The sequence below is a fragment of the Podarcis gaigeae genome (genome assembly GCF_964106915.1).
Source record: "Podarcis gaigeae genome assembly, chromosome: 3".
Lineage (NCBI taxonomy): Eukaryota > Metazoa > Chordata > Lepidosauria > Squamata > Lacertidae > Podarcis > Podarcis gaigeae.
This window is the reverse complement of record NC_139680.1, coordinates 80,020,931-80,037,274: the sequence shown is the minus strand read 5'-3', so window position 1 is coordinate 80,037,274 and position 16,344 is coordinate 80,020,931. Positions and strand designations below refer to the sequence as shown.

Sequence of the window (16,344 nt, the reverse complement as noted above, 5' to 3'; positions counted from 1 at the left end):
GGGTTGGGAGTGGTTTGTCTGAAAGCCGCCTAGTGAATTTTTGGCCAGGGTGATATTTATATTACGTCACTCTTAGGCTTTTATGCTACAGTACTGTAGCGCACAGAAAGAAAAGTGGAAAAAGTCTACCTCATAGCAGCAGCACAAAAGAAGCCAAGTCATGCCAAGGACATAATTTTGGCCAGCGTGAGTTTTCCAGAACAGCTTTCAACGGGGAAGGCAGGACGTGAGTGGAAGAGGGAGAATCTCCAGGGCTCATGCAATTGGGAATGGAATTCAGAAAACCAGGCAGGGTATTCCCCCCCCCCAACCCATTTTAACAATCCTCACATTGGAGAAGATGAGGCTTTCTGGGGCAGCCAGAAATCTAATAGCTAAAAATACAATTCTCATTAAACATGGGATGGAGTTTAAATAGTTACTTTGGGGGTTTGTGTGACAGTGTTAATAATGGTAGAAAAGAAGGGGTGGGGAAGTAGGGAAGGCAGCAGTGGACGGTTCAGCCAGTAAATGAATGGAACGGTGAAGGATACAGCAATAAGAGTAAAATATGGGGACCGGAGGACTAGGGTAGAGAAAGGTAATTTAACAGGAATGTTGGAAGGCAGGAACAGTGGCAGGGGACAGGGACATGATGGAGGTGAGAAAGGGTAATAGGAGGAAACAAAATCAAAGTGACATAATAGGCAACCTGTCAAGCAGAAACGTGGAAGGTGGGGAAAAGGTTTTGTAACAACCCTTCCCCTTTGATAGATAGATAGATAGATAGATAGATTCTTTATTGTCATTACACAAGTGCAACATTGCACAAGTGCAACGAAATTGGATGCCATCCCTTAAAAACAACAAAAGCAACACAACAACAACAACCAAACAAACCACATTCCAGCCACACCCACACCCACACCCATCAAACTCCCAGGTCACACTATCGAGTTACTGCATTTAAGAAGGCCACAGCTCTTGGATAGAAACTATTTTTCAGTCTATTTGTCCTTGACTTGATGTTTCTGTATCTCCTGCCAGAAGGCAGTAGTACAAACAGACTGTGTCCCGGGTGAGATGCATCCTGCAGGATATTGTTTGCTTTCCTAAGACAACGGGAACCGTACAGTTCTTCCAAAGATGGGAGGGGATGACCAATAATCCTTTGGGCTGTGGTTATGACCTTCTGGAGCACCTTCCTCTTCCTAGCTGTACAGCTGGAGAACCAGGCACAAATACAGTATGTGAGAATGCTCTCTATGGAGCCTCGGTAGAAGGACACCAGCAGTCTCTCACTCAGATTGTTCTTCTTTAAAAGTCTGAGGAAATAAATTCTCTGCTGGGCCTTCTTCACCAGAGCAGTGGTATTTGCGCTCCAAGTCATGCCCTGATCGATAGTCACTCCCAAAAACCTGAATTCCGCCACCCTCTCCACCCGTTCCCCGTTGATATACAAGGGCTGAATGTCCGCCTTTTTTTTCCTGTAATCCACCACCAATTCCTTGGTCTTAGTCGTATTAAGAGCCAGATTGTTCTCTCCACACCAAGCACAAAGCCGCTCCACCTCGTCCCGATAGGCGGACTCATCCCCTCCTGAAATGAGCCCCACCACCGTAGTGTCATCAGCAAACTTGATGATTTTGTTGCTGGAATAAATGGCTGTACAATCATACGTATAGAGAGTATAGAGCAGGGGACTCAACACACAACCCTGTGGTGAGCCGGTGTTAAGGCTAAGGGCTGTGGACATATGTGACCCTACTCTAACCCTCTGAGAACGTTCTGACAAAAAGTCCAAAACCCAGAGACAGGTGGAGTTGGAGAGTCCAATCGCCTCTAGCTTGGACACCAGTCTATGGGGGAGGATAGTGTTAAAAGCAGAGCTAAAATCCACAAACAGCAGCCTCACATAACTCCCCGGCTGCTCCAGATGGAACAGAGCAGCATGGAGAGTGGTAGTGATAGCGTCTTCCGTGGATCTATTTGCCCTGTATGCAAACTGGTAGTTGTCAAAAGTTGATGGAAGACAGGAAATAATGTGACGGCGCACCAGTTTCTCAAAACACTTCATGATGATTGGAGTCAGTGCAACTGGTCTGTAGTCGTTCAGACTACTGATTGTGGATTTTTTAGGCAGAGGAACAATAGTTGACGACTTCAGGCAGGGTGGGACAATAGACTGGTGTAAGGACTTGTTGAAGATCTTAGTAAAGACCCTCGCCAGCTGATCCGCACAGCCCTTCAACACCTTTCCCGTGATGCCATCAGGTCCAGCAGCCTTCCTCGGATTCACCATCCTCAATACCTGTCTCACCTCATGCTCCTCTACAGTGAATGAGGGGCCCCTATGGGCTGGTGGCTGTAATACCGGCGTCTCAGGTGGCTCCTTCTCGAAGCAAGCAAAGAAGAAGTTAAGCTCCTCCGCCAGCAAAGGGTCACCGTCGACAGCACCAAGGTTAGGTTTGTAGTTGGTAATATGCTGAATCCCCTGCCACATCTGTCTTGTGTTGTTACTCCTTAAATTATCCTCAATCCTCTGCCTATAGACCAGTTTTGCCCGTCGAATACCCCTCTTCAAGTTTGCTCTTGCCACACTGTAAAGCTGCACCTCGCCCGACCTAAAAGCCCTGTTCCTTTCCCGCAACAGGCACTGGACCTCTCTATTCATCCAGGGTTTCTGATTGGGGTAAAACCGGACTGTATACTTACTTCCTCACATGTCATAAGCTCTCCTGGCCTATTTGACTGACCCTCCACTCCACCCAGTCCCCTTAGCAAATTTGGTGTGTGCTCCCAGCACTGGTATTGGGGTAATCAGTATTAGTGTTCAACCCTTTCTCCATTGTTAAATATGTGAAGCTGCCTTACACCTGAGGTCCAGTGCCGAGGGCCTTCTGGCAATTCCCTCACTGTGAGAAGTGAGGTTACAGGGAACCAGGCAGAGGGCCTTCTCGGTAGTGGCGCCCGCCCTGTGGAACGCCCTTCCATCAGATGTCAAGGAAATAAACAAGTATCTGACTTTTAGAAGACATCTGAAGGCAGCCCTGTTTAGGGAAGTTTTTAATGTTTCATGTTTTACGGTGTTTTTAATATTCTGTTGTGAGCTGCCCGGAGTGGCTGGGAAAACCAAGCCAGGTGGGCGGGATATAAATAAAAAATTATTTTATTGCATCTAAAGATGTGGGACCACCATTGATGGCTCTTGCTGGTAGGCCAGTGAGCAGCGCCTCCAATGATTATCTTAATGCTTGGGTAAGTTCATGCAGGTGTAGGTGATCCTTCAGATAATGTGGTCCCAAACTATTCTTTTAAGACAAAAACCAGCACCTTGAAATAGGCCAGGAAATTAATAGGCAGCCAATGTAACTGACTCAGAAAAGGTGCAATATGATCCAGTATGTGATGAGTATGGAGTTGGATGGTACCTGTAAGAAGGGGACTGCGCAGACCATTAGTGCCTGTGTCCTCTTCCGGCTTTCCATCCAATTCACTGTACTCAAAATGTTCTGTCACCCATGAAGTCTGCAGCTGTTTAATTCCTGATCAAGCAAATATAATCCACACTTTGATCTTGGATTTGAGTGTGACCTGGTGTGCATTACCAAGACCACCATGCAGGCACAGCCAGCAAAAATCACTACTGACATTGGCGGCTGTGAGCATTCCTACTGCCTCAAGCCAGCTGTCTGTAAAAAGAACTGTGTGCTGGTGACTAACTCATCCCCCAGAGCAAATATCATCTGCTCCACTCTAGGATTCGCTTGGAAACTTAGTGCTTCCAATGAGTTCTTACTCTCTGGGTGCAAACATTTGGACTAGAAGATAGTGAAGAAACAGGAACAATTATAGCTGAAATAGTGGGAAACCGACTCTGAACCATACTGAACAGAGATTAAAACTGGGTAGATGGTATATAGTGGTACCTCGGTTTACATACGCTTCAGGTTACATACGCTTCAGGTTACAGACTCCGCTAACCCAGAAATAGTACCTCGGGTTAAGAACTTTGCTTTAGGATGAGAACAGAAATCGTGCTCTGGCAGCAGGGCAGCAGCAGCAGCAGGCCCCATTAGGTAAAGTGGTGCTTCAGATTAAGAATGGACCTCCGGAACGAATTAAGTACGTAACCAGAGGTACCACTGTACTGTACTTATGTGTACTGGTAGATTTGCGTGAGGTGTGTAAATAGAATGATATTGAATGAGCAACATATATTACATGATTTCTGTAAATACAGGCAACTCTCAAATACATGGGGGTTGTGTTCTGGGGATAGTGCGTAAAGCCAAAATCATGTATAGTGAAAACACATTGAGTTCAATGGTGGGTGGGATTGCCAAAGTCATTTTCCCCAGACACACACACCCTTTCCATTTTTTTTTCTGCCAAGCATATAAATCGTAATGCTCACAAGTTAAATGTATGCAAGTTGCAAGTTACCTGTATGAGTCAGAATTGGGTGTGATACGTTAGTGGGGGGAGGGTTGCATGTTTTGAGCTAGAATGTGCCTTTGACAAGAGGAAAAGGATCCCTGGATCTTAAGATGTTTTCAAAATGTGCTGCTATGATTTTATTTTGGGAGCATCTTATTGTTTTATATTGTAGCTGTATTACAGTGCATTGTATTAGATTGTAGTTTCTCAGTTTCATTGTTTCTTACATATTCATATTGTATTTGCTATTTTGTTAACTCATCAGAGACCGTCTTAAGTGGTATAAGAACACATGAAATAAAAATAAATAAAATTAGTATGCTCGTATGGCGAAGGAAAGCATGCTTTTGTGAAAGTGGGAGTCTCCTTCATGTTTGATTAACTTTGAAATACTTCAGGCACCAAACTTTGAATTTAAAGCATTTATCTTCAGCAGTTAATTTGGGTAAACGATCTTCCAAACCATGTGATCCAACCCCCTCTGTCACATGACTATTTCATCTTCCCCTTTCTGGTTAGCACTAATCATAGTAATCAGTTAAGATGTGTAAACCATGGTTAATGTTAAACACAGTTTGCACTATTCAGCTGTCACAGCAAAACTATGGTTAGGCAACCTTGGAAAGAAAAGAGAGCCCATTGTATATTCCTTGTTCTTCCAAACCATTGTTTTGGAGGATTCCTAACATGATACAGTGGTGCCTCGCAAGACGAAATTAATTCATTCCGCGAGTCTCTTCATCTTGTGGTTTTTTTCGTCTTGCGAAGCACAGCTTAGCGGCTATTAGTGGCTTAGCGGCTTTAAGAAAAAGGAAAAAAACTCGCAAGAACTCGCAAGACATTTCGTCTTGCGAAGCAAGCCCATAGGGAAATTCGTCTAGCAAAGCGATGCAAAAACCAAAAAACCCTTTCGTCTTGCGTGTTTTTTGTTTTGCGAGGCATTTGTCTTGCGGGGCACCACTGTATTTTGAATTGAGACCAGGAAGATTTTGGCAATTTCATCTTCTAATAATTTTATTTTTAAATTTTCTTATTGAGAAATACAACAATGCACAAGTATTACAAGCAAGCAAAGGAAAGTAATTAATCTAAAAATCCAGTCACAGTCTAGAATTCTTGCTTAGTGTTTTGTTTTGGGTTTTTTTTTTTTACATTTTCTCCCTTTGAGCATCAGCTCTTTATGCTAAGTTGGCAAATGGCTTTTGAAAATCTGAACAGTTTCAACCACTTTATTCTGCTTTTCAAAGAAAACAGACAAGTGTTCTTTGGGGCCACACAATCCCTGAGTGCACCTAAACACACACAAAAAGAGAATTGAACTAATTAAACCAGTATTATTTTTATTACTTACTCCTGATGTGATGTGCAAAGTTTAGCAAGTTTGTCTAACTCTTCATTATTCAGGACTTTAGCAGAACGTTTTAGAGCTGGAACCTCGTTAGATGCTGCTGCTTTCCATTTTTTTTCTGCAACAACACACAATCATTTTATATTTTTGTATATTAAAAATATTTCAGTGTCTTCAAAAGCAAAATGTTTTGAATAGACAAAGTGGATTCAACATAATGGAAAAACAAATATTACAGCACGGAATAACTGCAATAGTCCATTAACAGCCAGAAGCCTAACTGAAAATAATGAACAACCACTGATCACTGTGCCTACACACAACAGTCACCACTAGGGAAATATGCAGCTATTTTTATTTTGCAACCCAAAACTTATTCTATTATAATAAAAACAAGAGATTTCCCAACTATATGACACACTTACCCCACTGTTGTTGTATAGAAGAAAGATTTGCAAGTAGTTGCTCATGATATAACCGTTCAAGCTGAATAAATTTCATGGCCTTCTCATCTGAATGAAAAACTAAAGGAAAATGCAGACACCGAATGACAGTCGAGAACAGACAGTGCTTTTTTCTAAAAGAAATGTTTAGAGGTACTCTCATTTTCCTACTCATATTGAAATACAGCCCCCCAATGAGGCCAAACTTAGATTCACAAAATGTTTAGGGGTATGCATACCCCTGCGTACAGAAAAAGGCACAGCATAGATATAATGTATAATTGTGCTCAAAACTTGGCATGCACGTGCTACATGGACCCCATAATCAACTCTCATAATCTTTCCCCCCTGTAGTCAGAAAGTTTTCCTTTTTTGGGCAATGAATTCTCTAGGATGAGTGTTTCCAGCAGTAATTTGCCATTCACATTTAAAGTTACTCAATTTAATGGAAAAAATACAACCAAGTACCACCTGGAAGCTCTTATTTCTTCAAATGACCAAATTCAAAAATGAAATAAATTTCTCTTTCAAGGGTAAAAGCTTCTCAGTTTTTGATCGCACATCTAGAATTAAGGGGCGAAAGCTAGCAAATACCAACAACATAATCAATCTCTTCGGACTGCAAGTGCAAAAGAGGAAAATCAAAGCAGCTATAAACATCTTATGTGACATGGCTGAGTGGGGATTTGAACCCTGGTCTCCTTGGTCTTAGTCCAGCACTTAAACCATTATACCACAGTGAATCTATGCAAAGCCTGACTAAATGCAAGCACCTCCTATATTAGATTCAAGTTCTTATGCTAGATTGAACAAGCTCATGTACACTCATAGCTTATGAACAATACCTTAGTGGTTTGTTTTTTGTTTTTTACACTGTTCTTGCAGACACTGTTTTACACTGTTCTTTACACATTTGAGATAACAATTTAATATTTATAGATGTGTCCCCTGGAAATTAAGAAATCTGAATAACTGTACTTAAATAATCATAATTTTTCCACTTTGGCTTTAAGCAGACCTGTTGCTGGAAACCTTCAGCCATATGCTGAGGGCAATGGCATAGAAATCAATCTTGATTTTAAAAAGGATACATTCTCCATCTTGAAAATACGTTTCAGCAATCTGTAACAGAAAGCAAAGAAGCAACTAACATTTTCAGATATTTATTATATCGTTATCACCCTTTATATTATCCTCCAGAAACCACCTCAGAATCTATATCCTGCCAAAAACGTACATAAATGTTGTACCCTGAACCATGGCTGAATACACTATTTGTGCGAAGCGAGATTATATATGTTTGGATGTTTCATATATGCAATAAATTAAGATTGTAGTCCTGGGCACACTGATCTGAGATTAAGTTCCAGTGAACACAGTGGACCACACTTTTGAGTACACTTTCTACCCATTTTATCAAAGCATCACATATACAGACAGAGAAGTAAGAGTTATAGCCACAAAGTTTATATACTTTCCAGCCTCTATATCTTCAAAAACTTCTGCTACAGTCCTCAGGATTATAACCGGCTACACCCACACACCTGAAAAGCAAATACTTGGGGTATTTAACTACTGTGGCATCTTAAATACTAACAAATATATTGTGCCATAAACTTTTATGGACCAATCCACATTTCATCACAGTCTTTGACCTACAAAAGCTTATGGCATGATGGACTTCCCTCAATAATCTAATGGGTAGGATCCAGACTAAATTAGCTCCCACATAAATCAATGGGACTAGGAACATAGGGCGCTGCCTTATACTGAGACAGACTCTAACTTACTCTAACTCAGTGGCTTTCCATTATTTCAGCTGATAAAATCTCTCATACTATGGCCACAGAGAAACCAAGGTAGTTCTTTTTTTACTACCTCATGGAGGCACAGGGGGAGGACTCTTGAATCCATCTGCTCAAATTCTTCTCGAAGAAGAGAGAAGAGGGCCTGCAAAGTCTGGGTTGGATCCTTTTGGGGAAAGTTTGCATTGGTCTTGTTTCCATCTTCATCTGATGTAGAACCTGTTGCTGTAATGCCAGTCTTCTCTTGCTTGGCTGCTGCGGAAGTATTAAACGAGAACAGTTGTGGAGTCTCAGAAACATTTCAACTTATAGGGTTCTGTTCAAAATTGCATGAGCAAACATCTGCTCACACAGGGGGATTCCCATCTCTCCTCCTTGAGCCCATGGAAAGCCACTCTGGGGGTCAAGGGCCTTTTAGGAAGGGGAACGGGCTGTAGCAAAAGAAGCCATACTGGCAACAAAATGGGTATAGCTTAATAGTACTTCTTAACTAATGCTCCTTTGGGGGCAAAAGCAACAAGAGCCGGAATTTATTCCAATAAACTATAAAATTTTGTATTAGAGATGGCATTAAAAGATTACCTTCAAAATAATTGGTTATTTTCATGGCAACGTGTGACCTTCACTATGTTTGTGCCATGCCAAATTACCATTTGTTTCAAAGTGCTATCCAGGTTTGGAATATCTTTCAGATATTCCAAAGCCATTCGTAAAGCTAATTGTGAGTGTTGTGTAGAACGATGGAAGTGGCATTCAAACAAACAAACAAACCAACTTAAAATGGAAGAAAAAAATTAACTTTATGGGAAATTGATTTCACAGTGTTGTTGATGCAAATATTGACTAAATTCTACAACCATTTCCCCAAAGTCACTCCTGCTAATATAGTTCATGCTGAAAAAATTCAGCAGTACCTCCTTTCTGGCTCTTACTCAGGACCACTACCTGAAAGCTAGGCTCATCAACGTAATTATAAAACTACAATTATTCTGTTATAAAAGCCACTACCAACACAGATAAAAAGAAAAGAATACAAAGAACACCTATACCTACCCTTGGAAGACACAAACCTACAGCACAAGACAAAAGAACATGTGCCCTCATTGTTTGGGCATTTTCTGATACAGAGACCAAAAGCATTTCATCATTACAAACTCTTTCCTAGCACCTGTTAAGTTCCCTCCTTTCTTGTTTCTGTTTTCCAACATACACCACAGATCACCAGTTTTGAATTCTACATCTAATCCCTTTGCAATCACTAGCTTAATCTTTAACTTGATTGTTCCACCTGTTGGGAGACTAAAATATCTGTTTCTCTTTATCCACATCATAAACATTTACATAAATATACAGCATTTGTTGAACAGCACCGAAAATTGTTTTTGATACAGGAAGAATTAAGAGTGAACGTGAATTCTCAGAATGGAACTGACCCAATTAGGTTCCTAAGATAGATCTGTAAGACCACACTATTATTCTTTCTTAGGAAAAGATACTACAGAAGATTGTTGCTCAGCTCAACCCTTGACTTATTTATTACACTGTGCAAACACTGCCCTCCCGTGAAATCTCTATATTCCTGAAAACAAAACTGCATTGCCTTTACATGCAGAAATGTGACATCTCATTTTTATCTGGTCACAGAAACCACAGCTGATATGTGAAAAACAAACTCAGAACAAGAAGATTGACAGGTCAAATGAACAAGAATGTATTAATTAGAGCAAAACTAAACCCTTTGTGTTGGCTAAGAAGCCAGCTTCAGAAATATCAGTTTGAAGTTGGCATGCTTTGAAACTAACCAGAATTTGTTATAATCTACGATTCCTAGTTCAGATGACAGGCCAAGCTAACACAGGGAAACTGAATGCTGGTGGAGTCCTTCTACCAACCATGTGGTAGGAGGGAAAGAGTGAACCTAAGATGGCAAAGTGCAAACCTAGGTTTCCCATCCATTATAAGGAAAAAGGCCTACGCTGGATTCTGTTTTACATGAAATAGCTTGCACAACAAATCCTTACGTTGTGATATCTTGTTTCTGCCATGTTTGTATCTCCTTAAAATAATCAAGAAAAAAACAAATTTAACATTTAAATTGTCACTGTAGTAGAGCTTAGACTGTATGAATAGTATCTTTTCAGTCTTCAACTATGCAAACCTAAATTGCCTTATTTTAAGCAGTTTATTAGCTGTCTTTCTACTTAGTATACACAAGACAGTATTCAAAATGGAAATATGAACTTATCATACACCCATTTCTATACATCCCAAGTATTTGCAAGTTCAGTCCTTCTTAATATGATAATGCCATCTAACCAGATGATGCAGATGAGTAATTGCCATTAAAAAAATATGTTCAATATACAGTGTAGAAAATCATACAGAGGCAGAAAATAAAAAGGGTTAACTAACACCTTATGAGGGGCGCAGGTGGCGCTGTGGGTTAAAGCCTCAGTGCCTAGGACTTGCCGATCGAAAGGTCGGCGGTTCGAATCCCTGCGGCGGGGTGCGCTCCCGCTGCTCGGTCCCAGCGCCTGCCAACCTAGCAGTTCGAAAGCACCTCCGGGTGCAAGTAGATAAATAGGGACCGCTTACCAGCGGGAAGGTAAACGGCGTTTCCGTGTGCGGCTCTGGCTCGCCAGAGCAGCGATGTCACGCTGGCCACGTGACCCGGAAGTGTCTCCGGACAGCGCTGGCCCCTGGCCTCTTGAGTGAGATGGGCGCACAACCCCAGAGTCTGTCAAGACTGGCCCGTACGGGCAGGGGTACCTTTACCTTTACCTAACACCTTATGAAAGAGGGTGTGACGGATTTCATGGAAGAAGTATTGTGAAAGGGAATTGCAGATGGTTTAGGTGTATTCAACACATTACATTTATTATATTTGCTGTATGGCCTGCTTTATAGGTCACATTAAACCACATTTAAGCAAACTATGGTTTAAGGTGAACAATGTGTTGGAGCATGCTGCTCAAGAGGTCCCATCTCACACTTCCCCTGTTGTTGCTGCCACTGCACAATAAACAAAGAAAGCCAGAGTTTGGCCTGTCATTTTGTCTGAATCCAGGCTGATTGCCTACCCACCCCCCAAAACGAGCTACAAGTTGTAAACCAGTCACAAAGCTTGAATATTGGTTGTGGCTTGTTGGGAGAGAAGCAAACCACGGACATGAGTGTGGTGTGTGAACTGGGCCATAAAATAAACTATTTTGGACCTTAAGCTGCCTCTGTGTGGCGACTAGAACTGGGGGCAACTTCTGCTACATGGGCATCTCAGCTCAGATTCCCGGCAGATAACTCTTGCACTGACAAAGCGATTAAATCAGTATGACACTGAAATTCCTTCCTATTATTTTTATCAATTGAAAACAAAAATTAGTTTTTAATAGCTTCTACTCTTCAAAAACGTGGGTGGCACTGTGGGTTAAACCACATAGCATAGGGCTTGCCGATCAGAAGGTTGCGGTTCAAATCCCTGCAACGGGCTGAACTTCCGTTGCTCGGCCCCTGCTCCTGCTAACTTAGCAGTTCAAAAGCACAAAGTGCAAGTAGATAAATAGGTACCGCTCTGGCAGGAAGGTAAACGGCGTTTCCATGCGCTGCTCTGGTTTGCCAGAAGCAGCTTAGTCATGCTGGCCATATAACCCGGAAGCTGTACGCCGGCTCCCTTGGCCAATAAAGCAAGATGAGCACCATAACCCCAGAGTCGTCTGCGACTGGACCTAATGGTCAGGGATCCCTTTACCTTTACCTTTTACTCTTTAAACAACACTACTTTCTCTTGTAAGAAAATGACTTGTTAATATTTGCCTTCTAGGTGAATGCATTCTAGGTGCATGCTTCACCTGTCAGGATTGTAGAGTTGGCTGGGAAGGTAGTGGCCTTGCAGAGAAGATATAGAAAGACCACACTTTTTGAGAACAGTAGTCATAGAAGGAGATACACCCAAGTCATGTTATAGGTTAAAGGCCTGTACTATGAGCAAACAAAATGTTGTATATTGTGGAAGTTGTTGTACCTTTCCTGCTGGAACTTTTTGTTTTCCTTGAACTCCTTTTTTCAGAGTCACCTTTTTCTAAAATGAGCATTTCATCTGCAGCGAAGCTTCTAGATGGCTTATCACTTTCATCTTCTTGGCAGGAGGACGTGTAGTCTCCACTGTCCTCATTATTATTAATGCTGTCCTGCTCAACCTTTCCCATTGTGTCGTCACTGCTTTTCAGAGTATCGTGCTTGCTTCCATTAAGCTGATTTTCATTTTCATCTGGTGAAGAAGCTAAGCAAGCTTTGATCTTTTCCACAAGTGTGTCGGTACGAAGTGAGCCTTGTAAACTTAACTGCAGGTCATTTGTAGGAGATTCCCTGTCATCCATTAGAGCGTTCCTAGAGTGAACTTTATATCCACTTAGCACAAATGATCTTCAGCTCTAGAAAGGGGAAAAAAGGCATTGAGATTTATAATAATCAAAATCCAATCATGTTTTGACTACCTAGCTATATTAGATTATATAGTCCAGCCTTGTATTTAAGCACTAGCCTGGTTACCATAGGATAGGTGATCAGGAACCACACGTAAGCGAGTGCATGGAATTCCACCCAGGCAATGAGAACAGGTTGGCAAAGGACTGACGAGAGCTCTGTCATTCCTCCAGTACTCCTCAGACAAGCAGCACAGAGATCTCAGCAAGGGTGATATCTGATGGGCTCCCTCCTGTGTCAGTGGGCCCTGAAGGGCTGACCTGGCAGCAGAGCCAGGCAGCTGAGGGGACTGACACCATTTTGATTCCCAACAATGCCCCAGAGTGACACTGTATGGCGCATTGTGGAAAATAAAAAGGGATTGTCTTGTGCTGCTCAGAGTGCCAGGCTGTGGGGGAATTAAATGGGGAACATGGCAAGCATCAGCACAGGACAGTTGCCCACAGAAACCAGGTGCTGACTCTCCTCCAGAGGCAAGCAATGTTTTTTTGCAGGCCTTTAACTTTTGTGGATTCTGTTTTTCCACAAGGCTAGTCAAAGAGGTTCAAGGGATTGGACTAGATGACCCCTTACAACTCTACAATTCTGAGAGTAAACTAAACTGTGTACATTGGCATACTTTATGGCTTCATATTCCAGGGGCGCTCTGTGCGATGAGAATATTCAGTGCCCCCACCTCTCGCCTGTCATTCTATATCATAGTTGTGATGTCTCTAAATCTCCACGCCCAGTACAACTGAACCGGTCGAGCTCCCCTAAATCCGCCTCTGCTGTACATATCATTCTGGCAATTTAATCCAAGAACGGTAGCATTCAGTGGTAAAATACCAGCACCATACTTTGTGGAGTAGTAAATTCAAATAAAAGCTCAACACTCAGAAATATGCAGATGTATATTTGTTAAAACTACAAATTATTTAGATTAGCCATATCCACCCACTAATTGAAAATCTGCTATTTAACAACAAAATGACTAGCTAAAGACAGGGGCCTCCATATAATTAAGCCCTAACATTTAGCAATTAAGTGAATTACACATTTGTGGTGCACTTTGCAAACCTTAAACATCACAACTGCTACCATAAGCAGGCAGTGGCTTTCACACCCTTTTTTTTTACAATGGAGGAAAATGAAGCAGAAATACTTACGGTAAATGACTGCCTAACAAAGAGGAAATCAGGCAAGACTGTACTTAAACAAATGAACATCTGTGATCTTTGAACAGCCACTTCACATACAAATGGGTGATATTTAACCAAGTCATATTCAGAGCAAACCTACCAAAAGCAATAGATATTGGTGGGTCTTTTCTGAATATGATCAATGTGGGATATAACCTATAAATGAGAAAAATTTATTTATTTATTTATTTATTTATTTGCTGACTCACCCATCCACACAAGGCTTGTTATTTCAGGAAACAAGACAGCAGAATGGGACAAACTGCCTGTAATCAGTGCAGTGCTGTAAAACACATTACTCCAGCATACAGGGAGCTATATGAGCAGATATGGGACACTCCTGCCAATGGAGCTTAATCTGGATCTAAGCAGTAGTTTTTAATTCAGTTAAATTATTTCACAATTAACACTACTTAAAAACCTACATTCTGACTTCTAAACTGAAGCTGATAGTATCCAGTTTGTATCTTTTATTTATTGTACCTTTAGATTTACTGAATCTAACTCATCTCCCTCTTCCTATTTACTTCCTCTAGTATATTTGTAGTGTTCCAGCAAAGCTTTCCGGTTAGCTAAGGGAGACTAACATTTCCTGCTGAACCACTAGCAGCTTACTAAGCGAACTTGCTCAAGCTATTCTACCTGAGTGTTGTTTGGTAAATTTCTTGTGCTTATTAGCAAGGATGATTGAGCATGAGCAAATACTAGCAAACATGCTCACTAAAGCAGCTGGTGCAACATTAATATAGAATCATAAGAGTTGCAAAGGACCAAAGAGTCATCTAGTCCAGCCCCCTGCAATGCAGGAATCTCAGCTAAAGCATCCATGACAGATGGCCATCCAACCTCTGCTTAAAAACCTCCAAGGAAGGAGAGTCCACCACTTTTCGTGGGAGTCTGTTAAACTCCTGAACAGCTCTTACTATCAGAAAGTTTTTTCAAATGTTAAGTCGGAATCTCCTTTTTTGAAACTTGAAGCCATTGGTTTGAGTCCTACCCTCCAAAGCAGGAGAAAACAAGCATGCTCCCTCTTCCATGTGACAGCTCTTAAGATATTTGAAGATGGCTATCCTATCTCCTCGCAGTCTCCTCTTTTCCATGCTAAACATACCCAGCTCCTTCAGGTGCTCCTCATAAGGCTTAGTTTCAAGACCCTTGATTATCTTGGTTGTCCTCCCCTGCAGACATTCTAGCTTGTTAACATCCTTCTTAAATTGTGGTGCCCAGAATTGGACATAGCATTTCAAGTGTGGTCTGACTAAGGCAGAATAGAGTGGTACTATTACTTCCCTTGATCTGGACACTATACTTCTGTTGATGCAGCCTAGAATACCATTAGCTTTTTTTGCTGCTGCATCACACTGTTGACTCATGTTAAACTTGTGGTCCACCAAGACCCCTGGATCCTTCTCACATGTATTACTTGTAAGCCAGGTGCCCCCCATCCTATATTTGTGCATCTGGTTCTTCCTGCCTAAGTACAGAACCTTACGATTGTCCCTACTGAAATTAATTTTGTTAGCTTGTGCCCAGTTTTCCAATCTGTTAAGGTCATTTTGAATTCTGATTCTGTCTTCTGCGGCATTAGCTACCCCTTCCAGTTTGGTGTCACCTACAAATTTGATAAGCATCCCCTCAATTCCTTCACCGACGTCATTTATAAAGACGTTGAACAATAACGGGCCCAGGAGAGAACCCTGTGGCACCCCACTTGTCACTTTTTCCAGAATGATGAGGAACCACTAATGAGTACTTTTTGGGTTCAGTCAGTCAACCAACTACAAATCCACCTAACAGTTACCTCGTTCAACCCACATTTTAGCAGCTTCCTTGCGATAATATCATGGGGTACTTTGTCAAAAGCCTGACTGAAATCAAGATACACTATGCCCACAGCATTTCCCTGATCCACCAAGTTTGTGATTCCATAAAAAAAGAAATCAGATTGGTCTGACGTGTCTTATTTTCAGCACCAGGGAATGTGCCACCTAAGAACTTGTCACCTCTTTACTGTTGTGCCCAGCAGAGGGGTTGTGGTATGGGTATACTGTGTTTTGCTTTAGGTCACTTAAATGTTTTCACTACCTTTAAATCTTATGGCAGATAGTGGTGGCACAGACATTATGTGAGAAATGGAAGGGAGCTCACTGGGAGGGAGGGGGAGTGAAATAGTAATAGCAGCGGCCAGCACACCTGACTGCTGGCCAGTGTGCCACACCCATTGTGGTAGATGGTCCTGCAGGTGATATATGAGAGGGCATGTTCACCACCTACGGAAAACGGCTAAATGTGGCTTATGAAAGGGCTTACCCTGGTGCCAGGTGAAGGGTTTTTAATTCACACAGAGGTTTTAAACAAGTAGCATTTTAAACAAACATCTCACTGTATCAGTTGCATCTTAATGTGTAACTTATACTGTACCAGAAAGATTTCCACCCTGCATTTAGTAGGTTTTAAAATATTATTTTAATTATTTGTAAAACCACCCAGGTAACATGTGTTGTGTGACCATATAAATCTAATAATAAAATAAATAAAATAAGTAGCTGCAACCCAAGATTTTTTTTGCATCGGGAATGATCCAGCCTAATTCAGTCTGCAGAACACCTCTATCCATATTAAAATGGCTGCAGATTTGCAGACTGGGCTTTTTTAAAATCTCACCCACT

The 16,344-nt window shown here is 41.6% G+C and overlaps 1 protein-coding gene across 3 annotated transcripts in view; it reads right to left on the bottom strand.

Moving 5' to 3' along the window:
- CNST (consortin, connexin sorting protein) overlaps window positions 1-16,344 on the bottom strand; it is a 42,768-nt gene that overhangs the window by 17,466 nt on the left and 8,958 nt on the right. For 2 of the 3 annotated variants that reach the window (XM_083732372.1, XM_083732373.1), the window contains exons 3-7: window positions 12,034-12,442; window positions 8,089-8,270; window positions 7,302-7,332; window positions 6,193-6,279; window positions 5,771-5,885 (exon numbers count right to left, since the gene is read on the bottom strand). In XM_083732372.1, the coding sequence (XP_083588498.1) occupies window positions 5,771-5,885; window positions 6,193-6,279; window positions 7,302-7,332; window positions 8,089-8,270; window positions 12,034-12,388 (770 nt within the window). In that variant the 5' untranslated portion in view covers window positions 12,389-12,442. The remainder of the gene's footprint in view (window positions 1-5,770; window positions 5,886-6,192; window positions 6,280-7,301; window positions 7,333-8,088; window positions 8,271-12,033; window positions 12,443-16,344) is intronic. The other variant, XM_083732374.1, reaches the window with a different exon arrangement.